The 22,733-nt window shown below is 68.8% G+C and overlaps 4 protein-coding genes across 8 annotated transcripts in view; all 4 read left to right on the top strand.

The window, feature by feature from the left end:
• Positions 1–699, top strand: part of PNKD (PNKD metallo-beta-lactamase domain containing) — an 11,810-nt gene extending 11,111 nt beyond the window's left edge. The window contains exon 11 of the mRNA XM_059820525.1: positions 194–699. Coding sequence (XP_059676508.1) covers positions 194–367 — 174 coding nt within the window. The 3' untranslated portion in view covers positions 368–699. The remainder of the gene's footprint in view (positions 1–193) is intronic.
• A 666-nt stretch (positions 700–1,365) lies between these two features.
• On the top strand, positions 1,366–3,890 carry CATIP (ciliogenesis associated TTC17 interacting protein). Its single transcript, XM_059820526.1, has 9 exons — positions 1,366–1,441; positions 1,643–1,855; positions 2,000–2,055; positions 2,365–2,451; positions 2,620–2,790; positions 2,961–3,085; positions 3,176–3,252; positions 3,353–3,441; positions 3,651–3,890. The coding sequence occupies exons 1-9, from the start codon at positions 1,366–1,368 to the stop codon at positions 3,888–3,890; spliced, it is 1,134 nt and encodes a 377-aa protein (XP_059676509.1).
• A 1,013-nt stretch (positions 3,891–4,903) lies between these two features.
• SLC11A1 (solute carrier family 11 member 1) lies at positions 4,904–11,019 on the top strand. The gene is made up of 15 exons (XM_059820527.1): positions 4,904–4,943; positions 5,532–5,665; positions 6,418–6,540; positions 6,869–6,988; positions 7,812–7,918; positions 8,011–8,081; positions 8,191–8,258; positions 8,393–8,548; positions 8,672–8,830; positions 9,015–9,104; positions 9,272–9,391; positions 9,916–10,065; positions 10,143–10,216; positions 10,667–10,820; positions 10,909–11,019. The coding sequence occupies exons 1-15, from the start codon at positions 4,904–4,906 to the stop codon at positions 11,017–11,019; spliced, it is 1,677 nt and encodes a 558-aa protein (XP_059676510.1).
• Positions 11,020–15,293: 4,274 nt separating this feature from the next.
• On the top strand, positions 15,294–19,050 carry CTDSP1 (CTD small phosphatase 1). 5 transcript variants are annotated; one of them, XM_059820203.1, is made up of 7 exons: positions 15,294–15,360; positions 16,829–16,971; positions 17,165–17,266; positions 17,511–17,568; positions 18,035–18,150; positions 18,433–18,618; positions 18,714–19,050. In XM_059820203.1, exons 1-7 carry the CDS (start codon positions 15,294–15,296, stop codon positions 18,840–18,842), a joined length of 801 nt encoding a protein of 266 aa, XP_059676186.1. In that variant the 3' UTR covers positions 18,843–19,050. The 5 variants fall into 5 exon arrangements, with proteins under 5 accessions (XP_059676186.1, XP_059676187.1, XP_059676189.1 ...); XM_059820204.1 differs by having other exon boundaries at positions 17,511–17,567; positions 18,058–18,150; XM_059820205.1 differs by lacking the exon at positions 15,294–15,360 and adding an exon at positions 15,528–15,588 and having other exon boundaries at positions 17,511–17,567; positions 18,058–18,150.
• The last annotated feature ends 3,683 nt before the right edge of the window (positions 19,051–22,733 follow it).

The raw sequence follows: 22,733 nt of genomic DNA on the forward strand, positions 1-22,733 counted from the left end.
AGGCTGGGGGCTCCCCTGGCTGCAGCGCCCCCAGCCCCTCACGGGGTTCCCCATCCCTCTGCGGGGATGTTGCACCCCAACACCCTCTTGCATGGCGGGTGCTGTAGGGGAAGGGGGTGCCGGGGGGGGGGTGTCCCGGCTCCCTGCCGGGGGTGCTGCCTCCGGTGGGGGGGCTGAGCGGTTGCCCCCACAGTGCCCCTCCACGCTGGGCGAGGAGCAAACCTACAACCCCTTCCTGCGGACCCATCGGCCGGAGCTGCAGGCAGCGCTGGGGCTGCGGCAGGGTGGAGGGGAGCACCCCGACGCCTTCCGCGCCCGCGTCCTCAAGGAAGTGCGAAGGCGCAAGGACCTCTACAAAGCCACCTAGACGCCCCCCTCCCTGGACCCCCTCTTTTCCATGGGGCCAGGTGCTGCTCGGGCACAGGGGGCCCAAGACTGTGTGGTTTGTTTTGCTGTGAATCTCCCTCCTGGGGTGCAGGGTTGGGGGGGAGAAGAGTGGACCCCCCATATGGGTACCCTATAAGTGATCCCTGTCTTTGCTCCCCCAGACTTGGGGGTCACCAGCTGTCACCTCGATCCCCTTTCTGGGGGTCTGTAGCCCCCCACCCCAGTCCTGGGGCTGTAGGGGATGGCACTAAGGGCTTTTCCTAACACCTCCCCCGTTTTTCTGGGACCTCCCGATTTCCCCTCCCCCCAGCACTCAGGGAGGCCCCCCCCCCCTTCCCCTGGCAACCCCCAGTGCTGTGCATCTCCTTTGGGGGGGGGGGGGGCTGGGATGGAGCCAGCAAGGTGGGGGGCCCAGTACTACCTCCAGGCAAGGGGCTCTTCTCCAGCACCCCACGCTTGGTGCCGGAGTCTCCCCCCCACCCCGCACACACACACGCTGGGATAGGGCCGTGGGAGCACACTGAGGGGGTGCTGCTGTACTGGGGACTGGAGCCCCCCCCCCCCCCCCCGCCTACCCAAATAAAAGACTGGATCGGATTTATACCTGTTTGGCCCTTTCCCTCCGCGGGCGGTGGGACCCCCCCGCGCGAAGCCCCTCTGCAGGGTGGCTGTCCCTTTAAGAGGCGGGGCCGGACCGTTGCTACAGAGACGGCTGAGGCGTTGGGGGGGGAATCTGGGGCCGGTCCGGGCAGGTCGGGGGGCGCACGGGGCGGGGGGGCGGCTGTTGGGGGCCGGGGGCATTGTTGGAGGGTCCGTGGGGGAGGATGGGGGGGGCTGCGGAGACGGGGGGGGGGTGTCACTGTGCCCCCCCCCCCAGCCCAGGGTTACGCATGTGAGCACCGGGGGTGTACCGGGGTTTGGGGGAGGCCCACTGCCGCCTCACCCGGGGGTCCGGCAGCAGGAGCCCCCAGGCGAGGCATGGACCACCCCCCCGAGTGCCGGCAGGAGACCCCAGCCCTCACAGAGGCAGCTGCCGAGTTCCTGAGCCTCATCGGTGGGTGCCTCCCCCTTGTCCCCCACGCCACACCCCGGGGGTCCCCGGTGCAGGGGGTGGGGGGCACGGGGTCCGGCGGGAGGGCGACGGGTCGTGGGGGCTTGAGCCGGACAAACGGTGAGGGGCTCAGGCCAGCCGGCACGGTGGGGGGAAACCGCGGCGGGAGGTGCCCTGGGCAGGGGTGACGGTCCCCCCGGGCAGGGCCGGAGGAGCTGGAGCGCTGCCTGTTCGCCGAGACGCTGGAGGTGGTGCCGGCGGGGGACCAGCCGAGGGACCCGGCGGGGGGGCAGTGGTGGGCGGCAGCCCGGTGGGCAGCCTACGAGCGGGCGGGCGAACCGGTGCGGAGCTGCCTCCTGGTGCAAGCCGGCTCCCGTGGCAGGCAGGATGGCGTGGCCGGCTCCAGCACCCTCAAAGGTGAGCCGGGGGTGGCTTGGGGTGGGCTCCCCCCCCTCCCCAGGGCTGGAGCAGCCTGGTCCCACCGGCCCCCAGGGCTGGGGTGGGGGGCACTCTGCAGTGCCAGCGGGGCGGGCTGAGTGTGGCTCTGCTCTGCTCTGCCAGCCTACGTGACCCCGCAGCTGGAGACCCTGGAGCAGGAGGAGCAGGAGCGCCTGGAGGTGACCAGTGTGGCCGTGGTGTTTCCCCTTCCCCATGTCCTGCCCTCTGCCCTGGGGTGTGCCCTGCAGTGATGCCCTCCTGGGGGCTGCACCCTGTGCAAGGTCACTGTGGGCAGCCTGATGTCCCCTCCGCGGCTCGGACGCCAGCCTGGTCCCTTTCCCCTACTCCGGGTGGCAGCTGGAGTGGGGAGTTTCCCCCAATGCATCTGGCACGGTACCCTGATTGAAAGGGGTGCTGGGGTGTGCCACCTCAGAGAGGGGGTGCCCTGGCTCTGCCTTCTACCCTGTGCCCCCCCACCCCTCCTGCAGCTCAGAGCACACCCTGTCGAGAGGAGGACCCACATGGTGAGCCACCAGCATGGGATGACTGTCACCAAGATCCTCCGGGAGGGACAGGTGAGGCTGAGGGGGCATCTCTCCCTCTGACCCCCAGATGGGGCACGTCCTGGGTGGGGGGCATGGCTGGCCTGTCCCACCCAGGGGTGCCCCCACACTCTGAGGGGTGCTGCGCCTGGGGACGGTGGGGCTGTGGCTGTCCCACAAGGTGGCCGGCTCTCTCTGCAGGCAGAGCCGCAGTGCCAGAGCTTCTCCTACAGTCGGGCCAAGCTGCGGGGGCTGCTGCTGGAGGGTGCCAGCCTCCTGCTGCTGCGGGTGCTGGCGTGCCAGCAGGCAGTACCCCCAGGCCTCATCTTCCCGGCCATCGACACGGAGGGCCACCTCTGCACCTCCAGCTACGTGAGCTGCTGGCCAGGGGGGCTCGTGGGTTGCAGGGGCCTGGGTCAGGTTGGGGGTGCCAGGGTGGGATGCGGGAGGTGGGGGTGAGCAGAGTGTGGATGACAGGATGGGGGGGGGGGGGCATGGGGTGACTTCAGGACAGGCGTAACCCCTGCCCATGCCCCCTGCAGCACTCCCTGGGCATCCAGCGGCAGGCAGTGGGCTCAATGGAGGCAGAGGTGTTTGTGATCGAGCGAGCCGTGCATGCCAGCACGGGCATCTCCACCGTCTGGCACAGCAGCTTCCTCCCAAGCGGGTACGGGCGGGGGTCTGTCCGGGGCACCCCCCAGCCCTGCCAGCCTGGCAGGGACCCAGGAGGGGGGGTCATGGGCTCTTTCCGCCACAGGCGTTTGGCCCAGCAGGTGCAGGTCGGCTGCCCGATGCTGGTGCTTCTGCAGGATGAGTCTGCCCTCGCTGAGACAGGTACTGGGGGGGGGACACTTGTGCCCCCCAGCACGGGCAGACCCTGCCGGCTGTCTGGCAGCTGAGTGGAGAACACCCTGCCCTGCCTTTCTGCTGCCAGGTGGGGTCGACCCCCGGCCCCTCTTTCCCAAACAGCCCCTGGACTGGGAGGAGGACATCCAGCTCTGCTCCTGGTTCCTGGACAGGAAGGTGAGATGGGGGGACATGGGGACAAGGGGACACGGGGCTGTGCCACTCCCCAGCAGGGTCTCCCCTGCGGTGCCCAGGGGCCACAGTGGGGATCAGGCTGGCCAGCACCCCCCTAAGTTCCTCAAGTGTGGAAAAGGACCCAGGCATCCCAGCCGTGGTGGCTGGGGGGAACATCAGCATTTGTGCCCACGCTGCCCACCCCGCTGCAGGAGGAGCTGCAAGCGTCCCACGCCGCCTACATCCAGCAGCACCCTGAGCTCCGGGCGCTGCTGGCTGACTTCCTCCAAGCCCTGCTCCTGCGGCAGCCTGGCGACCCCGTCGCCTTCGCTGCCCAATTCTTTGCACCCTTCGACCGCCAGCGCCCCCCCGGGACCCCCTTTGCCGCCACCGGGGCTGCCAGACCCCTCCCCAGCCCCACACCTCACCACCCTCTGGCTAACAGGGAATAAAGCCACCAGCGCTGCCTGTCCACGCTCGTTTGCTTTGGGGAAACTGAGGTACAGGGAGGGCAGGGGGTGCTGAGTTGCATGCTAACCACCCCCCATGCCAGTCTGGGGGGGTACCCAGGTGTCCTGCCCCCCTCCTGGCTGTTCTAGCCCCTGCCTGGGGTGGGGGGTGCCTGCGACATACCCTGGGGCAGAGCCAGGCTCACATCGCTGTGCCGGTGCACCCTGCATCTTCCTGGGGGCAGAGCCCCAGTGCCCACCTCTCTGTGGGGCACAGCCCGGTGGCAGAGGGGTGCCCCGAAGAGGCAGCTGGCACTACCCATGAGTGCACATGGAGTGCTCCTCCTCCCACCTCCACAGCCACAAGGATCCTGGGGATGGGGTGCCCCGCTTTTATGGGAGCAGCCGTATCTGCCCTGACACTGAACACCCCATCTTTGGGGTGAGGGTCCCCCCAGCTGGGGGTGGCGTAAGCACCCAATGCCACAGAGCCTGCCTGACTGGGTGCTCCCCCCAGCAGCTGAGGGTGCATTTTGACCTGCTCACGCGCTTGTGCAACGCACGCCTGCTTCCTCCTCGTTCCCACTCCTCTGGCCTTTCCCCTACTCCCGCGGGGCCAGCCCTCCCGCCCCACGCTGCAGGACACTGTCCCCTGTCCCCCAACTGCCCAAAGAGCAGGACCCCTGGCATGTGACAGGGGGTGACACATAAACATACTCCCACACCCCTGGGCACGCTGGTGTGGGTGCCCCATGTTTGCACGTGCATGTGCATGGCAAGAGGAGGGAAGTGCTGGGTCCCCCCTTCCTGGCACAGGGTAAGGGAACTGAGACCGTGCGCATTCATAGCACCCAACCCCCACCAGGCAGGGCCCCTTTCCCAGCCCAGGTCAGCGGGTGGAGAAGGAGCACTTCCTTCTCCTCCTCCTCTCCTCCACGGGGGGGCAACTGGGGGGTCCTTTAAAAGCTAGGTGGCGGGCATTGCACCCAGTGTCAAGATCAGGGCTCCCCAGCACCATGACTGGATCGGGCCCAGCCATGGCATCGCTGGAGGCAGGTGAGTCCCATGGCACTGGACTACCCCCGTGCCTCCTTTCCTCCCCTAGACCCCCTTCCCTCTGCCCTGGGACCCCTGGCTCTGCTCTCCCCCCCCCACAGTGGGCACCGGCCCCCTCAGCCTGTCCTGGCTTCCCCACCTGCCCCATCCTCTGTTCCCCTAATCCCACCACTGATTCACCCGTGCTCCCAGGGTATGGATGGGTTGGGGGGGTATTGGGACCGGTACCAGTCTCTTGTCCACACTCCGTGCCCACCCAGCAGCAGGACTGGGAGCAGGGTCCCTTCCTGTCCCTCCTGCCCAGAAATGTGCTTGGCTCTTGGACTGGTGAAGATTGGGCTGGGACCAGGAGTTTTTAGGGACACCTGAGCTGGAGGTGGCATCCGACCCCTTTGGGTAGCCACTGACAGCCCCTGTATAGCCATCCTCACATCCCCCCTGGAAAAATGGGGCTTGTCCCTCATGGGGCTCACCGGGCAGGGGTAGGTGAGACTGGGGGGAAGCCAGTATCAAGGCTGCCAGCCCACCAGTGCCCCTGTCCGCCGGCGGGCTGCCACCTTCCCTCCTCCTTTTCCTCACCCTCCCCAGACCCCAGCGGGTCCCTGAACCGGGACCAAGCCCAGACTTACAGCACCGGCGGGAGTCCTGTGCCCCTGCAGCACCCTGGCACCCGGAATCAGACCTACCTGGATGAACTCATCAGCATCCCCAAGGGCAGTGGGGTAGGTGCTGCCAGGCTGGCACCTCCGTCTGCGGGTGGGCAAAGGCAGGGCAGGGGGGCTGCTGCCGCAGGGAGCTTGAGGTGAGGGGGCAAAGGGCCACCACAGGCGGGGGGAGACGTGCCTGGGATGTGCCCTGGGGACCTCAGCGTCCCCAGACCCGGCTCAGGCACATCACAGCCCCAGCCTGAGTGTTTCATGCTGAAACATTTCCAGATGGGGAAACTGAGGCGAGGTGCTACCTAGCTGCAGGGATCACCCTGCTGCTCACACACCTCCCGGGCTCCCCGTGCTGGGCTACCCATGCCCAGCCCAGTGGGGCTCCCCCAGGCTGCCCGCGCCCTGCCAGTCCCCCCGGCCCCGGCCCAGTCCTGGGGGAGCGGAAGGGAGAAGGGGAAGGGATGGGGGTTCCCCTGCCAGGAGGGGTGGTAAAGCAAGGCTCAGCAGTGGGATCCCACGGGGTGCAATTAATGGTGCCTGACAGCCCCAGGACACCCCTGCAAATCGCTGTCCAACCTGTCCTCCATGTGGGATGGGGGTCTCGCTGCCCCCCAGCACTGCTGCTAATGGAGGGGGCTGGGGGGGCAGCAGTTCCCTCCCCAAAGCAGGCAGGAGAAAGGTCCTCCGTGTGCGCAACGCGCCCGTGCGGGCAGCACAGGGCTTCCCAGCAACGGGCTAAAGGGGACCGGGAGTGCAACTGGGAGCCACTGGTTTTGAATGGGAGCGCCCCGCTCTGATCTGCTGCCTCGTCCCAGCCTGGTTTCAGCTTTAGGAAACTCTGGGCTTTCACCGGCCCCGGCTTCCTCATGAGCATCGCCTACCTGGACCCGGGCAACGTGGAGTCGGACCTGCAGTGCGGGGCGGTGGCGGGGTTCAAGGTGAGCCCTGAGCCCCCCCCGGCCCCGGGGTCAGGAAGCAGCCGGGGGTTTCGTAACCTCTCCTGCGCCAACGGCCGCCCAGCCCCATGGCAAGGCAGCTTCCCCAGCGCCGGGAGCGGGAAGGGAACGGGGGGGCCCTTGGCACTGGGGGAGGGCACCCAGGGGTGCAGGAGGGCCACCCCTCTGACTGGGCTGGGGACCACCTCCAGCTCCTCCGGGCTTCTTCCCCGTGCCCCCCGGCTGGGTGATAACTTTGCTGGGAGCCCCGGGTGGTCGGATCCTGCCCAGTGCCCATTCCCTGCTGCCTCCCTCCCGCCTGCCCCCCCAGCTGCTGTGGGTGCTGCTGTGGGCCACCGTCCTGGGGCTGCTGTGCCAGCGCCTGGCCATCCGGCTGGGCGTCGTGACCGGGAAGGACCTGGGCGAGATCTGCTATCTCTATTACCCCAAGGTGAGCGGCCACGGGGAGCCCCCCCCGGGGGGGCACAGCCTGGGGGGACTCTGCGCTTGGGCTGGTGGTTGTCCTGGCAGGGACTGGGGGGGAGGCAGGACTGTCGGGGGGTGGAGAGGAGCAGGAAGGTGCTGCAAGAGCCCTGCCTCTCCCAGGGGCTCCCCAAAGTCCCCCCAGACCCGGTGCCCCCCATCTAGCACCCACGCACCCCTGCGATACGGGGACCCGGGGGAGGTGGGGGGTTAGCAGCTGCCTCGGCGTCCTGGTCTGATGTGGGGAGACGTGAGCGCGTCCCCCAGGAGTTGAGTCTTGGGCGTCGGGGCAGCGACGCGCAGCGGAGACACAGGGCGAGCCTGGGCGCGTTGGTGCGGGGAGCTGAGGGGGCTCAGGGGGCGGTCACACGGCAAAGGAGGGGGGCAGCTAGGGGTCCCATCTAGGTGGCAGGATCCTGATGGGGGGAACGAGCCAGGAGATACTGGCTGAATGACAGGACCCCAAAAGAAGGGCTGGATACCTCCCTCTGCCCCAGCACCCCCCCAGGAGCATTGTATCCAGACGGCTGGGTCCTGTCCTTCGCTCTCACTGAGGCAGGGATGGGGAGGGGGGGCAGGCTGGGATTTAGGATGCATCTTGTACCCTGAGATTGTCTTGTGCGAGAGGCTGGGGGGAGCTCTCCCAGGGTCCCCACGCTGGTCTGGGTGGCCTGCCGCAGCCTGGGGACAGGGACAGGGGTCTCCACCCTGGAGGCTGTGCCCGCTCAGCTGGGGCCAAGCCCCCCTGCGGACTGGGGCACCTCACCGTGCCCTTGCCCCGGCTCCTCCAGGTGCCCCGCGTGCTGCTCTGGCTCATGATCGAGATTGCCATCATCGGCTCCGACATGCAGGAGGTGATCGGGACAGCCATCGCCTTCAACCTGCTCTCGGCTGGCCGGTGAGCCACCCCCCAGGGACCCCCCCAGCCCCCCCAGTGGCCCTGCTCTGCCAAGGAGCAGACAGCTGATGCCCCCCCTTGCCATCCCGCAGCATCCCCCTCTGGGGTGGGGTCCTCATCACCATCGTGGACACCCTCTTCTTCCTCTTCCTTGACAAGTATGGTGAGTGCTGGGGTGGGGGGACAGGGGGGACGCTTGCCTGGGCAGCCCTGGTGCCAATGTGGCATTGAGGCCCCCTACCCTGTCCCACCCCACCTCTCAACCCCTCTAGGGCTCCGCAAACTGGAGGCTTTCTTTGGCCTCCTCATCACCATCATGGCCCTGACCTTCGGCTACGAGGTGAAGGGGGGAGCTGGGAGCACCCTTTTCCCTGCAGGGCACTGGCATGGGACCCCCACGGGGCATTCCTGCTGGCATCAGGCTGCAGCAGAGGGGGGTTCCGTCTCACAGTGCCTCTTCCCACCGGTCCCCAGTACGTGGTGGTGAGGCCGGGGCAGGCAGAGGTGCTGAAGGGCATTTTCCTGCCCTACTGTCCGGGCTGCGGGCGAGAGGAGCTGCTCCAGGCTGTGGGCATCGTCGGTGCCATCATTATGCCCCATAACATCTTCCTCCACTCCTCCTTGGTCAAGGTGAGACCAAGGCACTGCCATGGGCACTGCCACCTGGGGTGTCTCAGGGCACACATGGGGGGACCAACGGGACAGGGGGTGCTCGCCTGACCCCATGGCACCCATGTCACCCGCTGTGCCCAGACGCGGGCAATTGACCGGTCCAAGAAGGAGGCGGTGCAGGAGGCCAACATGTATTTTCTGATCGAGTCCTGCCTGGCCCTCTTCGTCTCCTTCCTCATCAACCTCTTTGTCATGGCTGTCTTCGGTGAGGCTTTCTACCGCCAGCGAAACGAGGACGTGGTGAGTGTCACCCCACACCTGTGGCAAGGTAATGGCTGTGCCTGGTTGCAGAGATGGGCAGGGAGAGCATCCTTTGGAGGGTGGGTGTCCTCATCCCCTGGGATGTGGGGGGGTGGGGGCATCCTCTCCGTGTCCATGGGAGCTGCCCGGTGGCCGTCACGCTCGCGCCTGCCGTGCCTTGCAGCACAACAAGTGCATCAACAGCAGCGTCAGCCGCTACGCCAGCATCTTCCCTGCCAACAACGAGACAGTCTCTGTGGATATCTACCAGGGGGTGAGTGGCCCTGGGCTGTGCCCAGCAGGCATCCGTACCCATCTGGGGGACATAGCGCTCCCCCCATTGACCTCTGGGTCTGGGGGCTGCCTGGGAGGCCGGGGAGCCAATGGGGGTGCCTGGGGTGAGGGACACTTTGAGGTCCCTATAGGAGTGTCCCTGCACAGGGCGTTATCCTGGGCTGCTATTTCGGAGCGGTGGCACTGTACATCTGGGCCATCGGGATCCTGGCAGCCGGACAGAGCTCCACGATGACCGGGACCTACGCGGGGCAGTTCGTCATGGAGGTGAGGGATGGGAATGCTGGCCCTCGCCCCTATGGGCAGCAGCTGGGAGGGAGGGGAATCACACGTGGGCCCTGAATGGAGGGTCCTATGAGCAACGCCCCCCCCCCAGGGGTATTTGGCAGAGTTAATTGCCCCCCATTCCTGCAGGGAGCTGGGCATGGGGCATTGCCCTTCTGGTAGGTGGCAGTTTGCTGGCACCAGGGTCCCTGGTACCCAAGAGATAGGATGGGGACAGTGCCCGCCCACTGCCGCTGCACGGCCACCCCCACCCCCTGTGACACCCCCTCCCAGAGGCACCCCATTGGTGCCCCACACAGTGTTTCCCTAACGAGCTCGTTTGCTTAATGAGCTGGACTTGACATCTAGTGGGGCCCAGCAGCCCTGCAAGGGCCTGCTCAGCACCCTGGCACAGAGCAGGGAGTGATGCCCCCCATGTCCTTCTGAGCCAGGGTTTGGGGGGCCACCCCGGCGCGGTGCCCCAGACACGGCAAGGGGCGAGGGCACAGGTTTCGCTGTGTCCCCAGGGCTTCCTGCAGCTCCACTGGTCCCGCTTCACCCGGGTGCTCTTCACCCGCTCCTTCGCCATCCTGCCCACCGTCTTCGTGGCCGCGTTCAAGGACGTCAGCCACCTCACGGGCATGAATGACCTGCTCAATGTCCTGCAGAGCATCCTGGTAAGGTGGGGGGCACTGCCTGCCCCCCAACACCCCAGCCCAGTGGCCGTGTCCCCCTCACCCCCTTCTCCTTCCAGTTGCCCTTTGCCGTCCTGCCTGTCCTCACCTTCACCAGCCTGCGCCCACTCATGCAGGACTTCACCAACGGCCTGTGAGTGCCAGGGCAGGGGGAGGCATGGGGGGGGGGGGCAGAGTGGGGCACCCCAGCTGCAGGCACCCTCCCTTCAGCCCATCCTGCCCGCCCCCCCCAAACCACGCCATGGGGGCAGTTGGTGTATGGGCACTGAGGGGGGTGCCCAGGGCAGCCAGAGCGGAACAGACCCTGTCACTTGCCTTCTCCATCCTCATCTCGATGCCACATCCAGCCCTCCTGGGCACCCCCGGGTCCTCAGCATCCTCCTGGCTCCGCCAGCCCTGCATTCGGAGGGCAGCCAAAACCCATGCCCAGAGCCCCGTTGTGGGGGTGTATGGCTGCGGGGTGCAGAGATGTCCTGCTTGGGGTCTTCCTCATCTACAAACCGGATCCCCCAGACCACCGTGCCCAGGGGCACGCGGGGCGGGGGCTCTGCCCTGGTGCTGATGCCCGCTCCCCCGCCTGCAGCCCGGGGAAGGTGCTGATGACCCTCATCACGGGGCTGGTCTGCGCCATCAACGTCTACTTCGTGGTGGACTTTCTGCCCACGCTGCGGGGCCTGGGATACCACATCCCCCTCGGCCTGCTGCTGGCTGCCTACGTGGCCTTCGTCACCTACCTGGTAGGGCTGGCACCGCGGGAAGGGGTGTCCGGGTGGGGGGTGGCATCCCCGGTGGGTGCCCATCTACCTGCCCTCTTTGCCCCCACAGATCTGGACGTGCAGCATAGCGCACGGAGCCCGGTTCCTGGCCTGGGGCCACCACAGCCGCTTCAGCTTCGGAGTCTCCCTCGACCCGCCGGCCCTGGCAGGGACGCAGTGACAAACCCCAACCCGCGTTACTGTCCCCCCACCCCGTGTCCCTGCCCAGCACGGCCCCCCCGCCCTGGGCACCGGGTTGATGCTACACCGAGCCCGGGGATGATGTTTAGGCCAGAGATGCACCCAGCGAGGAAGGGGTTAACAGACGAGCAGACCAAGTTTTACGAGCCCCCCGCCCCAATTCAGGGGTGCCGGTCCAGGCTGGATGCGGGGGGGAGGGCAGCGGGAGGTGCCCCCAGCCCTTGGCACGGAGGCTTCAGTCAATGAGCCGCCCCGGAGACCTCCCCTGCTCATTAATGCCGGGAACCGCCGGCCCCCGGGACCGCTAATTGCCGCGCGGGACCGCTAATTACCGCGCGGGACCGCTAATTACCGCGCGGGACCGCTAACCACCGCCCCCGACCGCCGGGGCCAGCCCCAGGGGTGCCGCGGCCGCCAGCCCCGCTGCCCGGGACCGGCCCCCGCCCCCGGACCGGACCGGCCGGAGCCCCACGGGGGGTTCCTAAACTCGGGGCGGGGCGGGGGGGGGGACACGGCTGATAAATGGCGTGTGTGTAATCTGGCCTCAGCATCGCTGCCGCTGCGCGGCCCCGGGGAGGGGAGGGGGCCCCCACGGCCCCCCCATATCCCGGGCTGGACACTCAGCCCCAGACTTGGGGGGCTCGGCGGGGGGTTGCAGACACCCACGCGTGACCGTGGGGGTGAGGGAGGGGGGGCTTAGCCCCAACACTTTGCATTCCCCCAGGGGGGAGCGGGGGGGGGGGCCACCGTGCCCTCCCCGCCCCGGATGCCCCGTTTCCCGCCTGCCGGCCCGGCCGGATGCGGTGCCGCTCGGGCCTTCCCCGGGGGCGGCCGTCGCCCCCCGGCCCCGCACCCCGTGTGGGGGGTGTCCCGCCGCGCTTCGCCCCCCGCCGCGGCCCGCACTTGCGAGACGCTCCCTGGCTGTTTCAAGGCTCCCCCCTCTCCCCAGCACCCCCCACCCCAAAATCCCCCTGCCTAAACCAGCCAGCCCAGGCGGTGCGGGGTGGGGGGGGGGTGGGGGGGAATTTGGGGGGGGGCTGGGCACACCCCCCCCCCCCGCCCCTTGCCCCCCTCCTCGGGAGGGGACCCCCCCCCCGCTCCCGGGGGCCGCGCTTGTTTATGTGAAGAATTTCCCCTTCCTTAAAAGGGCGATGCCGGCCGGGGTGGGGCGGTGCCTCCCCCCCGCCTCCGCGTTGGCCCAGCCTGGGGCTGCTTGAAGGAGGAGCCAGAGCGGTGGGGCCCACCGAAAGGCGGGGTGTCCCGTCCCCCCCCCAAGGGGCACAGCCGACCCCAATCGCCACCAGCTCTGGGGAGGAGGAGCAGGGACGACCCCCCCATCACGGCGCCTGTAAGGGGCACCCCCAGCCCGGGGTGCCCCTGCCCGGGGGCAGAGGGCCGGGGGGGCCGCCAAGGACTGGGGGCGGCCGGGGGGCCTCGGGGCCGTCCCCAGCGGGCGCGGGGCTGGGGGTGCTGGGGTGTGCGGGGTGCAGGGTCCAGCCCCACGGCTCTCCTGCTTGCACGGTGTGTGACAGGGGGTCACCAGGGCGGTGCCAGCGGGGATCGCCCTTCTCCAGCCGGTACCCACAGCCCCGGCCCAGCTCTTGGCAGGAGGTGGCCAGCCCCGTGTCCCGGCCGTGGGGCAGCGCTGGGTGGGGCAGCGCTCCCAGGGCCATAGGTAGCTGGGAGCACAGGGGACAGTGTCCAGGACCCCGGCCTGGGGGCAGTGCGGCAGCACAGAGGGGTCCCTCGGTGCCCGCTGGCAGAGCCCAGTGCCTTTCTGCCCTGTGCCCCCACACCGCAGCCCACGAATCCAGCTGGGGCCGCCCGCCCCTGGCCTGGGCCGGGGCATAGGATGAGGCCCCTGTCCCCACAGGCCCCGTGCCCCCAGCTTGTCCCACAGCCCCAGGATGGGGACGACATCTCCCCGAGCTCCCAGGCTGCCCGACCTGCCCCTGGGCGGGCAGCGAGGCTGGGAGCGGTGCTCCGGCTGCTGCTGCAGGCGTCTGGCCTGGAGACTTTCCTAATTACATTAATTAGAGGACAGGGAGGGCCTGGCTGAGCTGGGGCTGCTGTCTGTGCAGGGCTCACCGGGAGGAGGAGGATTCGGCCGGAGGAACAGGGGTCGTGGAGGGGACAGTGTGTGGCCTCCACAGCCGTCCCCACGGAGAGCAGCGTCCCCTGGCACCCGCTGGCCGCCGAGCCCAGCCCGGCCCAGCCAGCCCGCGGGGGACGAGGCGGGCATCCCGCCCGGCTCCACCTGGGCTAAAGGAGCAGGGCAGGTCAGCCCAAAATAGAGAGTGGAGGAAGCACAACCTCTTCCTTCCTCTTCCTCCCGCCGGGCAAAGGAGCAGCGCCGGCTGCCTGGCCAGGGGAGCCGGCTGCCTCCCCACTGCGGAGGGGCAGGGAAACTGAGGCACGGGGCTGGCCGCGGCCCGCTGTCGGAGCAGCCGGAGGAGGTGGCAGGACGTGGTGCGCCGGTTCCCAGCCGCAGCCCGGTCCCTGCCACGGCCCCCCCCGAGGGCTCGTGGTGTCGGGGTGCCCCGCGTGGAACTGGGATCGCGGGAGCCGCGGGCGTGAACTGGCTTTTGCTCTGCCAGCGTTTCCAGAGCCTGCCTGGTCCCGCCGGCCCCGCAGCACCCTAATCCCTGGGGGGGGGGGGGGGGGCACCTCCCGACGCCGGCTTGGCCCTGCAAGGTGCTGAAAGCCGGGGGACGCGGGGCAGGGGGACACGGGGCATCCTACACCTCCCACGCGGGTTTAGTCCCTCCGTAACACGGGGTGAGCGGCTGGAGAGGCGGGGGACGGACCCGGACGCAGGGGCCCCGTTTCCCCGCGGGCAGGTGTCGTGTCCCCTTGTACCCCACGCTGGCAGCGCGGACAGGTCCCCTCCCAGCCCCGTTCCCCAGGGGATGCTCCCACCGCACCGGGGAGCCGGAGGGGCAGAGCGGTACCCGGCGTGTGCCGCCGCGGGCATCGCCGCCTCGCCGCTGCCCCTGGTCCCTCCGGGCCAGAAAGGGCGATCTCAGCCCCTGAAGTTGCCAAACCGCAGCTGGGAGAGGTGGAAAGACCCCAAACAAACTCAGGTGGGGGATTTCCAACCCGCTCTGCCCCCGGGGCAGCACTGTCGGAGGGCACCGCATCTCCGGCCGCCCAGATGGCGACCGGGACCGGCTGGAACCCCCCCGGGGCCGGCCGCTGCCTGTGGGCACCGCGGTGCACGGCTGCCCTGACCGGGGCTTGCAGGCGGGGAAGGTGCTGGGGGCGGAGGGAGGCACCGGGGGTGCCGGTGCGTGGGGGGCTTGGGGGGGGGGTGAGTTTTCCCGAGGGGGGTGGTGTATCTTCAAGCTCCTGGTAAAAGCTGCTTTTCGGAGAGCGCCTGGAGAGAGCCAAGCTTCCCCCCGAAGGCAGGAGGGGAGGAGTTGCAGGGGAAATCATATGTATTATTAACGTATATCTGATTTCCCCAAATAGTTAGGGAATTGTGGGGGAAAAGGGAAGAAGGAGGCAAACAGGCGGTTGTTGGTGCAGCCCCCCAGCACCTGCTGCCCCGTACACTGGCCTGCCCTGGCAATGGGGAACGTGTCCCCGGGGGGGACGGGGACCCCCCAGCACAGCCTGGAGCCACTGGGTCCGGGGGGCTTTGCTGCAGGGGACACCCAGCATGGGGGGGGGGGGGGCTTCACACGCCGGGGGTGGCTGCAGAGGGGGGACTTCCCTCCTCCCCCGGGGCTGCCCGCTGGATAGGGGGGTGACACCTGGGGGTGACAGCAGGGCCGACCCCCTTCTCCATCATCCCTGAAGCAGAGGGGTGTGGGGGAGCCCCAGGGGTGGCGGGGACCCCCGTGTGATCATTATGGCGCAAGGGGGGTCCTTCCCAGCCAAACCTGCGGCCCAGGCGTCCCCCCAGAGGCCGCCACCCCCCGCGGTCCCGGTCCCGGTCCCGGTCCCGGCTCGGCGGGGACCCCCGCTCCTCCCTCGCGGGGCGGGTGCCGGGAGGCGGAGGTGGGAGGAGGAGCCCCCCCCCCCCCCGGCGTTGCCCTTTTAAGGGGTTCCTTGAAACCGCGCCCGGGTTCCATGTTTGCAGCCCCAGCCCGGGCGGAGGAAACTCCATGTTGTAACAAAGTTTCCTCCGCGGCGCCGCTCCCGCGCCCGCCGCCCCGCGCCGCCGCCGGCCCCCGCCCCGCCTCCCCCCCCCCCGGGGGCCGCGCCGGGGGGGGCCGCCCTCTCCCACCCCCCTACCCCCCCCCGGCGCCCATGGAGCACCAGTCCATCATCGCCCAGGTTAGCAGGGAGGAGGGGAGCGCCCCGCTGCAGGAGAAAGGTAACGCGGAGGGGGATTCCCCCCCCCCCTCGGTGCGGGAGCGGGGGGCGGTCCCCGGGGTCTCTGGCACCGGGGGGGCCTGCGGACGGCTGCTCTCGGAGGGTGTGATGAGCTGCGGGCGGTCTCAGCCTGCCCCGTGCGTCCCGCTGCCCCAGAGCCGGAGGAGGATGCGCTGGGGGCGGGAGGGGCCGGGGCTCGGAGGGAGCGGGGTTGTCCGCACCCGCCTGGGCGTGGGGGTCCGTGCGCCGTCCCCTCCCGTTCCCCCGAATCCCGCCGGTGACCCTGTGGTGCTCGGAGCGCTGCTCGGGCCGCGGCGCTCGGCGTATCTGCGCTGTTTCCTCCGGAGCCGAGCGGGGGGGTGCGGGCAGCGCCGGTGGGGACGCTGAGGCGCGGAGCGGGGCCGAGCGCGGGGCGCCCCGCTGCAGCCCGGTGCCCAGCCCGGTGCCCCGGTCCCCCCGCCCCTGCGCTCCCTCCGCCCAGCGCTGGGGATTTGGCGGGGAGCGCTGCCCCTCCTGCTGCCCGGTGCTGGGGGGCTGCCGGCCGGCCGGGGGAGCTGGCAGGGCGGGGAGGGGAGCAAGCGTGGGAGCGGGGGCCCGTCCCCAGTGGGGAGCTCCTGCCCCACGGGCTCCCTCCGTGGGGCGCCCCGCAGGGCTGCCGGGGCGCGGGGCCCTGGCCTGGCTGCTGGGGGGCACAAGCAGGGGGGAGCTGCGGCTCCTGGCCCAGGCCGGCCCCGCTCCCGGTCCGGTCCGGGGGCAGGCTCTGGCTGGCGGGGCCGGTGGGGAAGGGGCTGCAGCCACCGCGCTGCCCCCGGGGCGGGCAGGAGCTGCTCCTCTGCCTCAGTTTCCCCTTGATCCGCCAATGGGGGCTGCGGGAACGGCGCCCAGGGGCGGGCACTTCGTCCTGATTGGTCTCCCGGCTCCGGTACGCTCGAGTCGGCCAATGAGAGGGGGGCCAGGCTGGGGGCGGGGAAAAGAGAGGCTGTAAGCCCCGCCTCCCTCGGCGAGGCCCCGCCCACAGGGCCACCTCCCCGCGTGGGTCTGTGCCCCCCGTGGAGGGACAGCGAGACGAGCCGGGGGTCCACGGCCTCCCCGGGCAGTGCCGCGGTGGCCCCGGCTCCCCACTGGGGCACGGCCCGCTCTGTTATTACATGGTCTCCGGCCGCCTGGGGGGCCCACGGGGGTCACCCGTGGGGGACGACGCGCCCGGGCGAGGGGCTGTGGGTGGTCTCCGAGCACTCGTGTCCGCGGCGCTGTTCCGGCGCTTGGCGGGGCAGGAAGGGCGGCCGGACGGGTGCCGGGGACCGATAAGGGCGCGGGGGGTCGGGGCGGCCCCCCCCTCCCCGGCACCTCCCGTGTCCGGCATCAACACCCCGAACCCGGCTCACCGCCCCCCCCCCCTCGCCGTGCCGGGGAGGGGGGGGCCCCCGGGGGTGCCTCTGCCCCTTACCCCCCTTCCTGCCCCCCCCCAGGTACCCAGGCCCCCGCCAAGAAGCCCCGGAGCCGCAGCATCCTCCAGTCCCTCTTCTGCTGCCTGTGCCGCGATGAGGGGGAGCCCTGCGCCGGCACCCCCAGCGCCCCGCTGCTGGTGGAGGAGAATGGGGCCCTGCCCAAGGTACCACCCCCCGCACCTCCAGCCTGGCATTGGGGGGGACCCAACACAGCGCTTGGGGGGAGGCAGGCTGCCCATCCCCAGTGCTTCCCCTGGGCTCTTCCCCCTGCACCCCCTCTCTGGGTGGGCAGGAGGGGAGGGGCTGCCCATCACCACCCCACTGACCCCCGGGTTTGCCTGTGCTGCCCCCCCCCAGGCTGCCGTCAAACACCTCCTGCCCGAGATCAAGCCGCAGGACGCCAGCAAGCTGTGCGTGGTCATCGACCTGGACGAGACGCTGGTGCACAGCTCCTTCAAGGTGGGGGACACCCTGGCCCACCCCACCCCTCCTGCCCCATGCCCCCCCCTCCGCCTGCCCTGCCCCAAGCGATGCCCAGCGCCCAGGCACCCACGACCAGCACCCGGTGCAGCGCTGCTGGGTCAGATGGGGTGCCCCTGCGAGGGGGCAGTGGGGCTGGCAGGGGGTGCATAATGCGCGGAGGGCAGGCAGCCTTTGGGCAGGGGGTGCCTGCCCGGCGCTGACCCTGCTGTGCCCTCCCCAGCCGGTGAACAACGCCGACTTCATCATTCCCGTGGAAATCGATGGCATCATGCACCAGGTAACAGGGGGGTGCCTGGTGGGCGAGGGGGACGGCCCCCTCCCCGGGGACCGGGACCCATCCCAGCACTCCGCACCGAGAGGCAGTCGGGGGCATCAGGCTGCTGGGGCTGGCACCTTGGGGGGCAGAGGTGGGTGCCCCTCTTCCCGGTGGGGTGGGGAGGTGAAGAGGGGTCCTGGCACTGTGCCCTCCTGCAGTGGCCGGCCCCGGGTTCAAGTAATCCAGGATAGGCTGTGGTCTGGGCAGTCAGCCTGTTCTCGGTTACTTGGCTCCGGAGCTGGCCGGACGCTTCGCCCAGGACGTGCTAGAGGGGCCGTGGCACCTCCCAGCCCACGCGGGGCTTGGGCAGCCCTCTGCCCCCCCTTCCGCAGCAGGGAGCCACTGGCTGGCGTCAGGGCCACGAGTGTCCCCCGGGGTGGGCATGGGGGTGCTGGCTGGGGGCCGGGGTGCCGGAGCCGGCGGCATGCTGCCCTCTGCCCCGCGCCCGCAGGTGTATGTGCTCAAGCGGCCGCATGTGGATGAGTTCCTGCAGCGCATGGGCGAGCTCTTCGAGTGCGTGCTCTTCACTGCCAGCCTGGCCAAGGTGGGTGTCCCCGCCGCCCCCCGCCATCGCCCTCCCCTTCCCGGCCACCCCTGAGGTGGCACAACTCCCCTTGCCTGCCCACCCGTGGGCTTCGCTGGCCCCTTGTCCCCTGCCTACCCGCAGGCAGTGCCAGCGTCAGGCAGCACTGCCTGCCTGCCCCTCCGAGGCGCTGGCCAGGGAAACTGAGGCACGGGGTGAGCTGGCACTGGGGGAGAGCTGGGTGCCATCGTCACCGTGGGGTGGGCACAGTGTACCCCAGTGACCCCTCTCCCTTGCCCACAGTATGCAGACCCCGTGGCTGACCTGCTGGATAAATGGGGGGCTTTCCGAGCACGGCTTTTCCGGGAGTCCTGCGTCTTCCACCGCGGCAACTACGTGAAGGACCTGAGCCGCCTGGGCCGCGACCTGCACCGCATCATCATCGTGGACAACTCGCCCGCATCCTACATCTTCCACCCCGATAACGCCGTACGTACCCCTGGGGTGAGGCTGGGGAGGGGGGAACCGGGGGGGAGGTACTGGGGGGCCCCCCCCTTAGCCACCACCCACTGCGCTGCCTGCAGGTGCCGGTGGCCTCCTGGTTCGATAACATGGCGGACACGGAGCTGCTGGACCTGCTACCCTTCTTTGAGAGGCTCAGCAAGGTGGAAGACGTGTACGCAGTGCTCAAGAAGCAGCGGACTAACAGCTAGTGGCCCCCCCACCCCACCGGGTGCTGCCGGTGGGGGGGCACCGCCGTGGCAGCCGGGTACCTTATTTTAGGGGGAGGGCCCGGTGTGCCCCCCCCTTATCATCCTCCCCAGCCCTGGTGGGCGAGGGTGCTGTCCCTGCCTGCTGGTAGTGGGAGATGTGGGTGCCCCTGCCAGAAAGCTGGGTGTCCCCCTTCCCATGGGGGGGGGGGGGGGGCGTGGGTGACCCACCGTCTTGCTGTGCTGGGGACCTGTTGGGGGGGGTCTGTCCTCCCCCACTGTCCTGTCCCCCCCCAAACCATCGTCCCCCCTCCCTGAAACGGTTCTCAGGTCCTTTTCCCCTCCGTATCCCCCCGAGTGGGGAGGGGGGGTCAGCAGCTGCTGCTTTCCACTGCCTTTGGGGGGGGACTGGACCCCCCCACGCGGGCTCTGCCTGCTGGGGGGCCTAGCAGCCCTCGGCCCCTATCTGCAGGGGAGCATAAGAAGGGTTAACCCCTTACCATCCCACAAAAATGGGGGGGGGTCTTGTTGGCCTTCATGCATGGTGCCACCACCTTACCCTTAACTCTGCCCTTGGTGCAGCTGATCACCTTGAGGGGGGGCACAACCCTACCCCTCCCTCATGCCTTCTGCTGCCCCCCACCTAGGGGGCGTGTTTTGGGGGGCAGCCCAGCCTCAGGGCTGAGCCCCTGGCCACAAATGCCCCCCACGTGCCTTGGGACACCACGTCTCCGTGCCCTGCCCTAGCCCTGCAAGGGGTGTGCCGGGGGGGGGGGCTCTTAACTCACCCCCTCCAACCTCTGTTTCTTCCCATGGAGGGGTTTTGGTGGCCTCCCGACCCTCCAGTTACACTGTGTCAGTGGGAGCCACTCCAGTCATCAACGGGGGGGGGGGTTTGGGGGGGTACCCCCTCCCTCACAGGGGAGGCCACGCACCTGCTCCCCCATCTGTCTGTAGCTTCACCAAAGGCTGTGACTCCTGGGGGGGAGGGACCCCCATACCAGCCTTAGTGTGCCCCCCCCCCCGATTATCCCAGGCCCAGCCCCCCAGCTGGAGCAGGGGTGGGGGGGACTGTGGGCCCCCCCTTCCCTGCAGCCTGGGATTATCCTGACCCCCGTGGGGTTGGGCTTGTGCCAGGGTGTCCCCCAGCCTTGAAGGGCTGGGGGCTCTCAGGGAGGGTTTTTTTTTTTGGGGGGGGGGGGGCAGGGGCTGAGCTCAGCCAGGCCTTTTTTAGCATCGCAATATGGACAATGTCTCATATCTTTTTAGGGGGAAAAGCAACAATTTCCCAAAAAATCATGGGTGCCTTTTTACCGCTGTGCCAGGGAAGGCTGGGGCAGTATTGGGGGGGGAGGCGAGGGGTTTTAGCTCTCCGGTGCTGTCCTGCCGGCTCCTGCCGGCACTGCCCTTCTCCCAACACTGGGTGCCAGGGGCGGGCAGGGGTCCCCCCAGACCTGCCTTGCACACCTGCCTCCACCCCCTGCCCCACGGTGTAGGGGTGGGATGGGGGATGCTGCAGCATACCTGCCCCCCTGGACCCCTGCCTGCCCCGGGCCTGATCCTGCCCCTCCAGGAGGGTTGAACTCAGCACTTTATATTAGACAAGTCAAATGGCACCAGCGAAGCTCGCTGCCCAGCAAGCACCCATGGGTGCTGCAGCACCCAAGGAGCACAGCCCCTGTGCTGGGCACCCTTGGGGGGGCCAGGGCGACCGGAGGCAGCGTTGGGAGGGCTGGGGGACCAGATCCAAGTGCCTTCATGTGATTAAAGCTGTCAAACCGTCTTGGAAGGGGTAGTCCTGTGTGTGTGCGAGTGTGTGCACGTGTGGACATGGGCATGTGCCACCAGTGGGTGTGCACAGTGTGAGGGCGGAGAGCCTCCAGGATCCCCTAAATCCCCCTGAGAAGGGGGGATGCTGCAGGTCAGTGCTGGGGGAGCACCCTTCACCTGCAGGGTTGGGGGGGGGTGTCACTCCTTGCGTGGTGCCAAGGGGGCAGCACCCTCCAGGCTGCCCTGGCACCCCCATCCTAACCCCTTCCAGCTCCTCCTGGAAAAAGGACCCTCATGCCACGGGGATGGGTATCCTGCCCCTTAACGACAGGAGGCTGAATTTACCATGTGGGCTGTGCCCCCCAGCTTTGGGGCTTGGGGAGGGCGGGGGTCACACGTGCTCTCTTCCTCAGTTTCCTCCAAACAACGTGTCAGACTCCCCCTGCGTAGACTGGGGGTCGCTGGGGGGGGACTTGTGACGCCCCCCCTGCACCCTGCTGCAAACATGCAGGCAGTGGGGTGCTGGGGCGGGGGGATCTCAGCTGCCACCCCCCCCCCCCTCCGTGTCCTCATTGGCCCTGTGCCTCCCCTCATTAACGAAGTCTCTGTCCTCACTGATGGCTGCACTAATTACTGTGAGTTCATTAGTGGCCCGGCATGTCTGGCTGTGGGGCCCAGGGAGGGGATGAGCCCCTCTGGGGCTGGCGTGGGGTCCCCCACCCCTGTGCCACACTGGCAGGCTCAGCCCTGGGACGCGGCCACCGAGCAGAGAGCAGCCATCCGGGTGTCACCACCTAAAACTCAGCCCCACACCCCTTCTGGGGGCTCTGCACCCAGGTAAGGGTCTCAGGGGGAACACTGGTGTGGGGTGCAGGGGGTGGGAGCTGGGTGGCATGGTTGGGAGGGTTTGGGGGTTTTGGGGCTAGGGGAGGGGAGGGCAGCAGCAGAGCCCATCCCCGTGGCATCAGGGCATCCCCTTGTTTGTGGCTGACATCCTCCTGGCCTGGTTCAGCCCATTGCCATAACTTCAGGGATCCTTGGAGGGGGAGGGCAGGCGGGACTTAGGGCTCACCACAGCCCAGGCCTGGCGCCTCGGTGACGGCCAGGGTGCGGGATGCCCATGGTGCTCCTGGCCAGGGCTGCTGTCTCAGCAGGGCGGCCGAGATAAGGCTGTAGCAATCCTGCAGGGCTGGGGAAGAGATAAGAGCAGGATGGGAAGCCCAGGGACCTGCCTGCTGCTGCAAACTGCCCCCCCTCCAGCTTTATGTACCCCCTGGTCGTCCCCCAAAACCACCTTTGGGGCTGGGAGCTGCTAGGCAGGACTCCAGCCCCCTCTCCTCTCTGCCAACACCAAGGGCATCATCAGGTACCACCCCTTGGGGCTGGGGTTTGGGGGCACAGGGCAGGGCATAGGGCTTAGCCGTGCCACTGCCCTATGTCCTGCCCCATGCCCGCAAACCCCAGCCCCTTCCCTGCGCTCCCTGCCCACCCCCAAGGCTGGAGCTGCAGAGACCCCCAATGCGGGGATGCAGAGCCCATCGGGTACTGAGCAGGGATCCAGCTTCCAGCTGGGGGGTGGCACAGCCTGGGGACCGTCCCATGGGCAGGGAAGTGATCTGCCAGGTAGGGGGTGGGACACGAGGACATGTGGGGTGGGAAGGGGATGCCCTGGGAAGATGATGCTGCATTGCTGGTAGCTCTGACCTGGTGGCACCAAAAACCCCATCGCCATGGGACCGAGGGAGCGGAGGGCAGCAGCGTAGCCCAGCCCTGTTGTGTCAGCCTGTTGCTATCATTTTGGGGAACCCTTTTGGGCGAACAGGCACCAAAAAAACCTCATTGCCACAGGCTTAGTGCTCCATAGCTGGGAGGCTTTGGGGTTTTGGAGACAGGAATGGAGGGCAGTGGCAGAGCTCATCCCCATGGCATCAGCGCATCTCTCTGTTTGTGGCTGACACCCTCCTGGCCTGGTTCAGCCCATTGCTATCACTTTGGGGTACGTTTTAGTGGGGGGGCAGGCATCAAAAGACCCATCACCATAGACTTGGTGCCAAAAGCCAAGAGGGGAACAGGCCTGGGAAGGGCAGCAGGTACCACCCTGGGCACAGCAAGCCCGTGGGCAGT

The sequence above is a fragment of the Gavia stellata genome, chromosome 8 (genome assembly GCF_030936135.1).
Source record: "Gavia stellata isolate bGavSte3 chromosome 8, bGavSte3.hap2, whole genome shotgun sequence".
Taxonomy (NCBI): Eukaryota; Metazoa; Chordata; class Aves; order Gaviiformes; family Gaviidae; genus Gavia; species Gavia stellata.

What these genes read in the sequence shown, in the direction of transcription:
- CATIP (XM_059820526.1), top strand. Translation starts at nt 1,366, where the DNA reads ATGGACCACCCCCCCGAGTGCCGGCAGGAGACCCCAGCCCTCACAGAG. An exon ending in AGCAGCTTCCTCCCAAGCGG is followed by an intron (nt 3,086 to 3,175) that starts GTACGGGCGGGG and finishes TTTCCGCCACAG; the next exon opens with GCGTTTGGCCCAGCAGGTGC. An exon ending in GTCTGCCCTCGCTGAGACAG is followed by an intron (nt 3,253 to 3,352) that starts GTACTGGGGGGG and finishes TTCTGCTGCCAG; the next exon opens with GTGGGGTCGACCCCCGGCCC.
- SLC11A1 (XM_059820527.1), top strand. Translation starts at nt 4,904, where the DNA reads ATGACTGGATCGGGCCCAGCCATGGCATCGCTGGAGGCAG. An exon ending in TCCACTCCTCCTTGGTCAAG is followed by an intron (nt 8,549 to 8,671) that starts GTGAGACCAAGG and finishes CGCTGTGCCCAG; the next exon opens with ACGCGGGCAATTGACCGGTC. An exon ending in ATGTCCTGCAGAGCATCCTG is followed by an intron (nt 10,066 to 10,142) that starts GTAAGGTGGGGG and finishes TTCTCCTTCCAG; the next exon opens with TTGCCCTTTGCCGTCCTGCC.
- CTDSP1 (XM_059820203.1), top strand. Translation starts at nt 15,294, where the DNA reads ATGGAGCACCAGTCCATCATCGCCCAGGTTAGCAGGGAGGAGGGGAGC. An exon ending in CGCCCCGCTGCAGGAGAAAG is followed by an intron (nt 15,361 to 16,828) that starts GTAACGCGGAGG and finishes GCCCCCCCCCAG; the next exon opens with GTACCCAGGCCCCCGCCAAG. An exon ending in TCACTGCCAGCCTGGCCAAG is followed by an intron (nt 18,151 to 18,432) that starts GTGGGTGTCCCC and finishes CCTTGCCCACAG; the next exon opens with TATGCAGACCCCGTGGCTGA.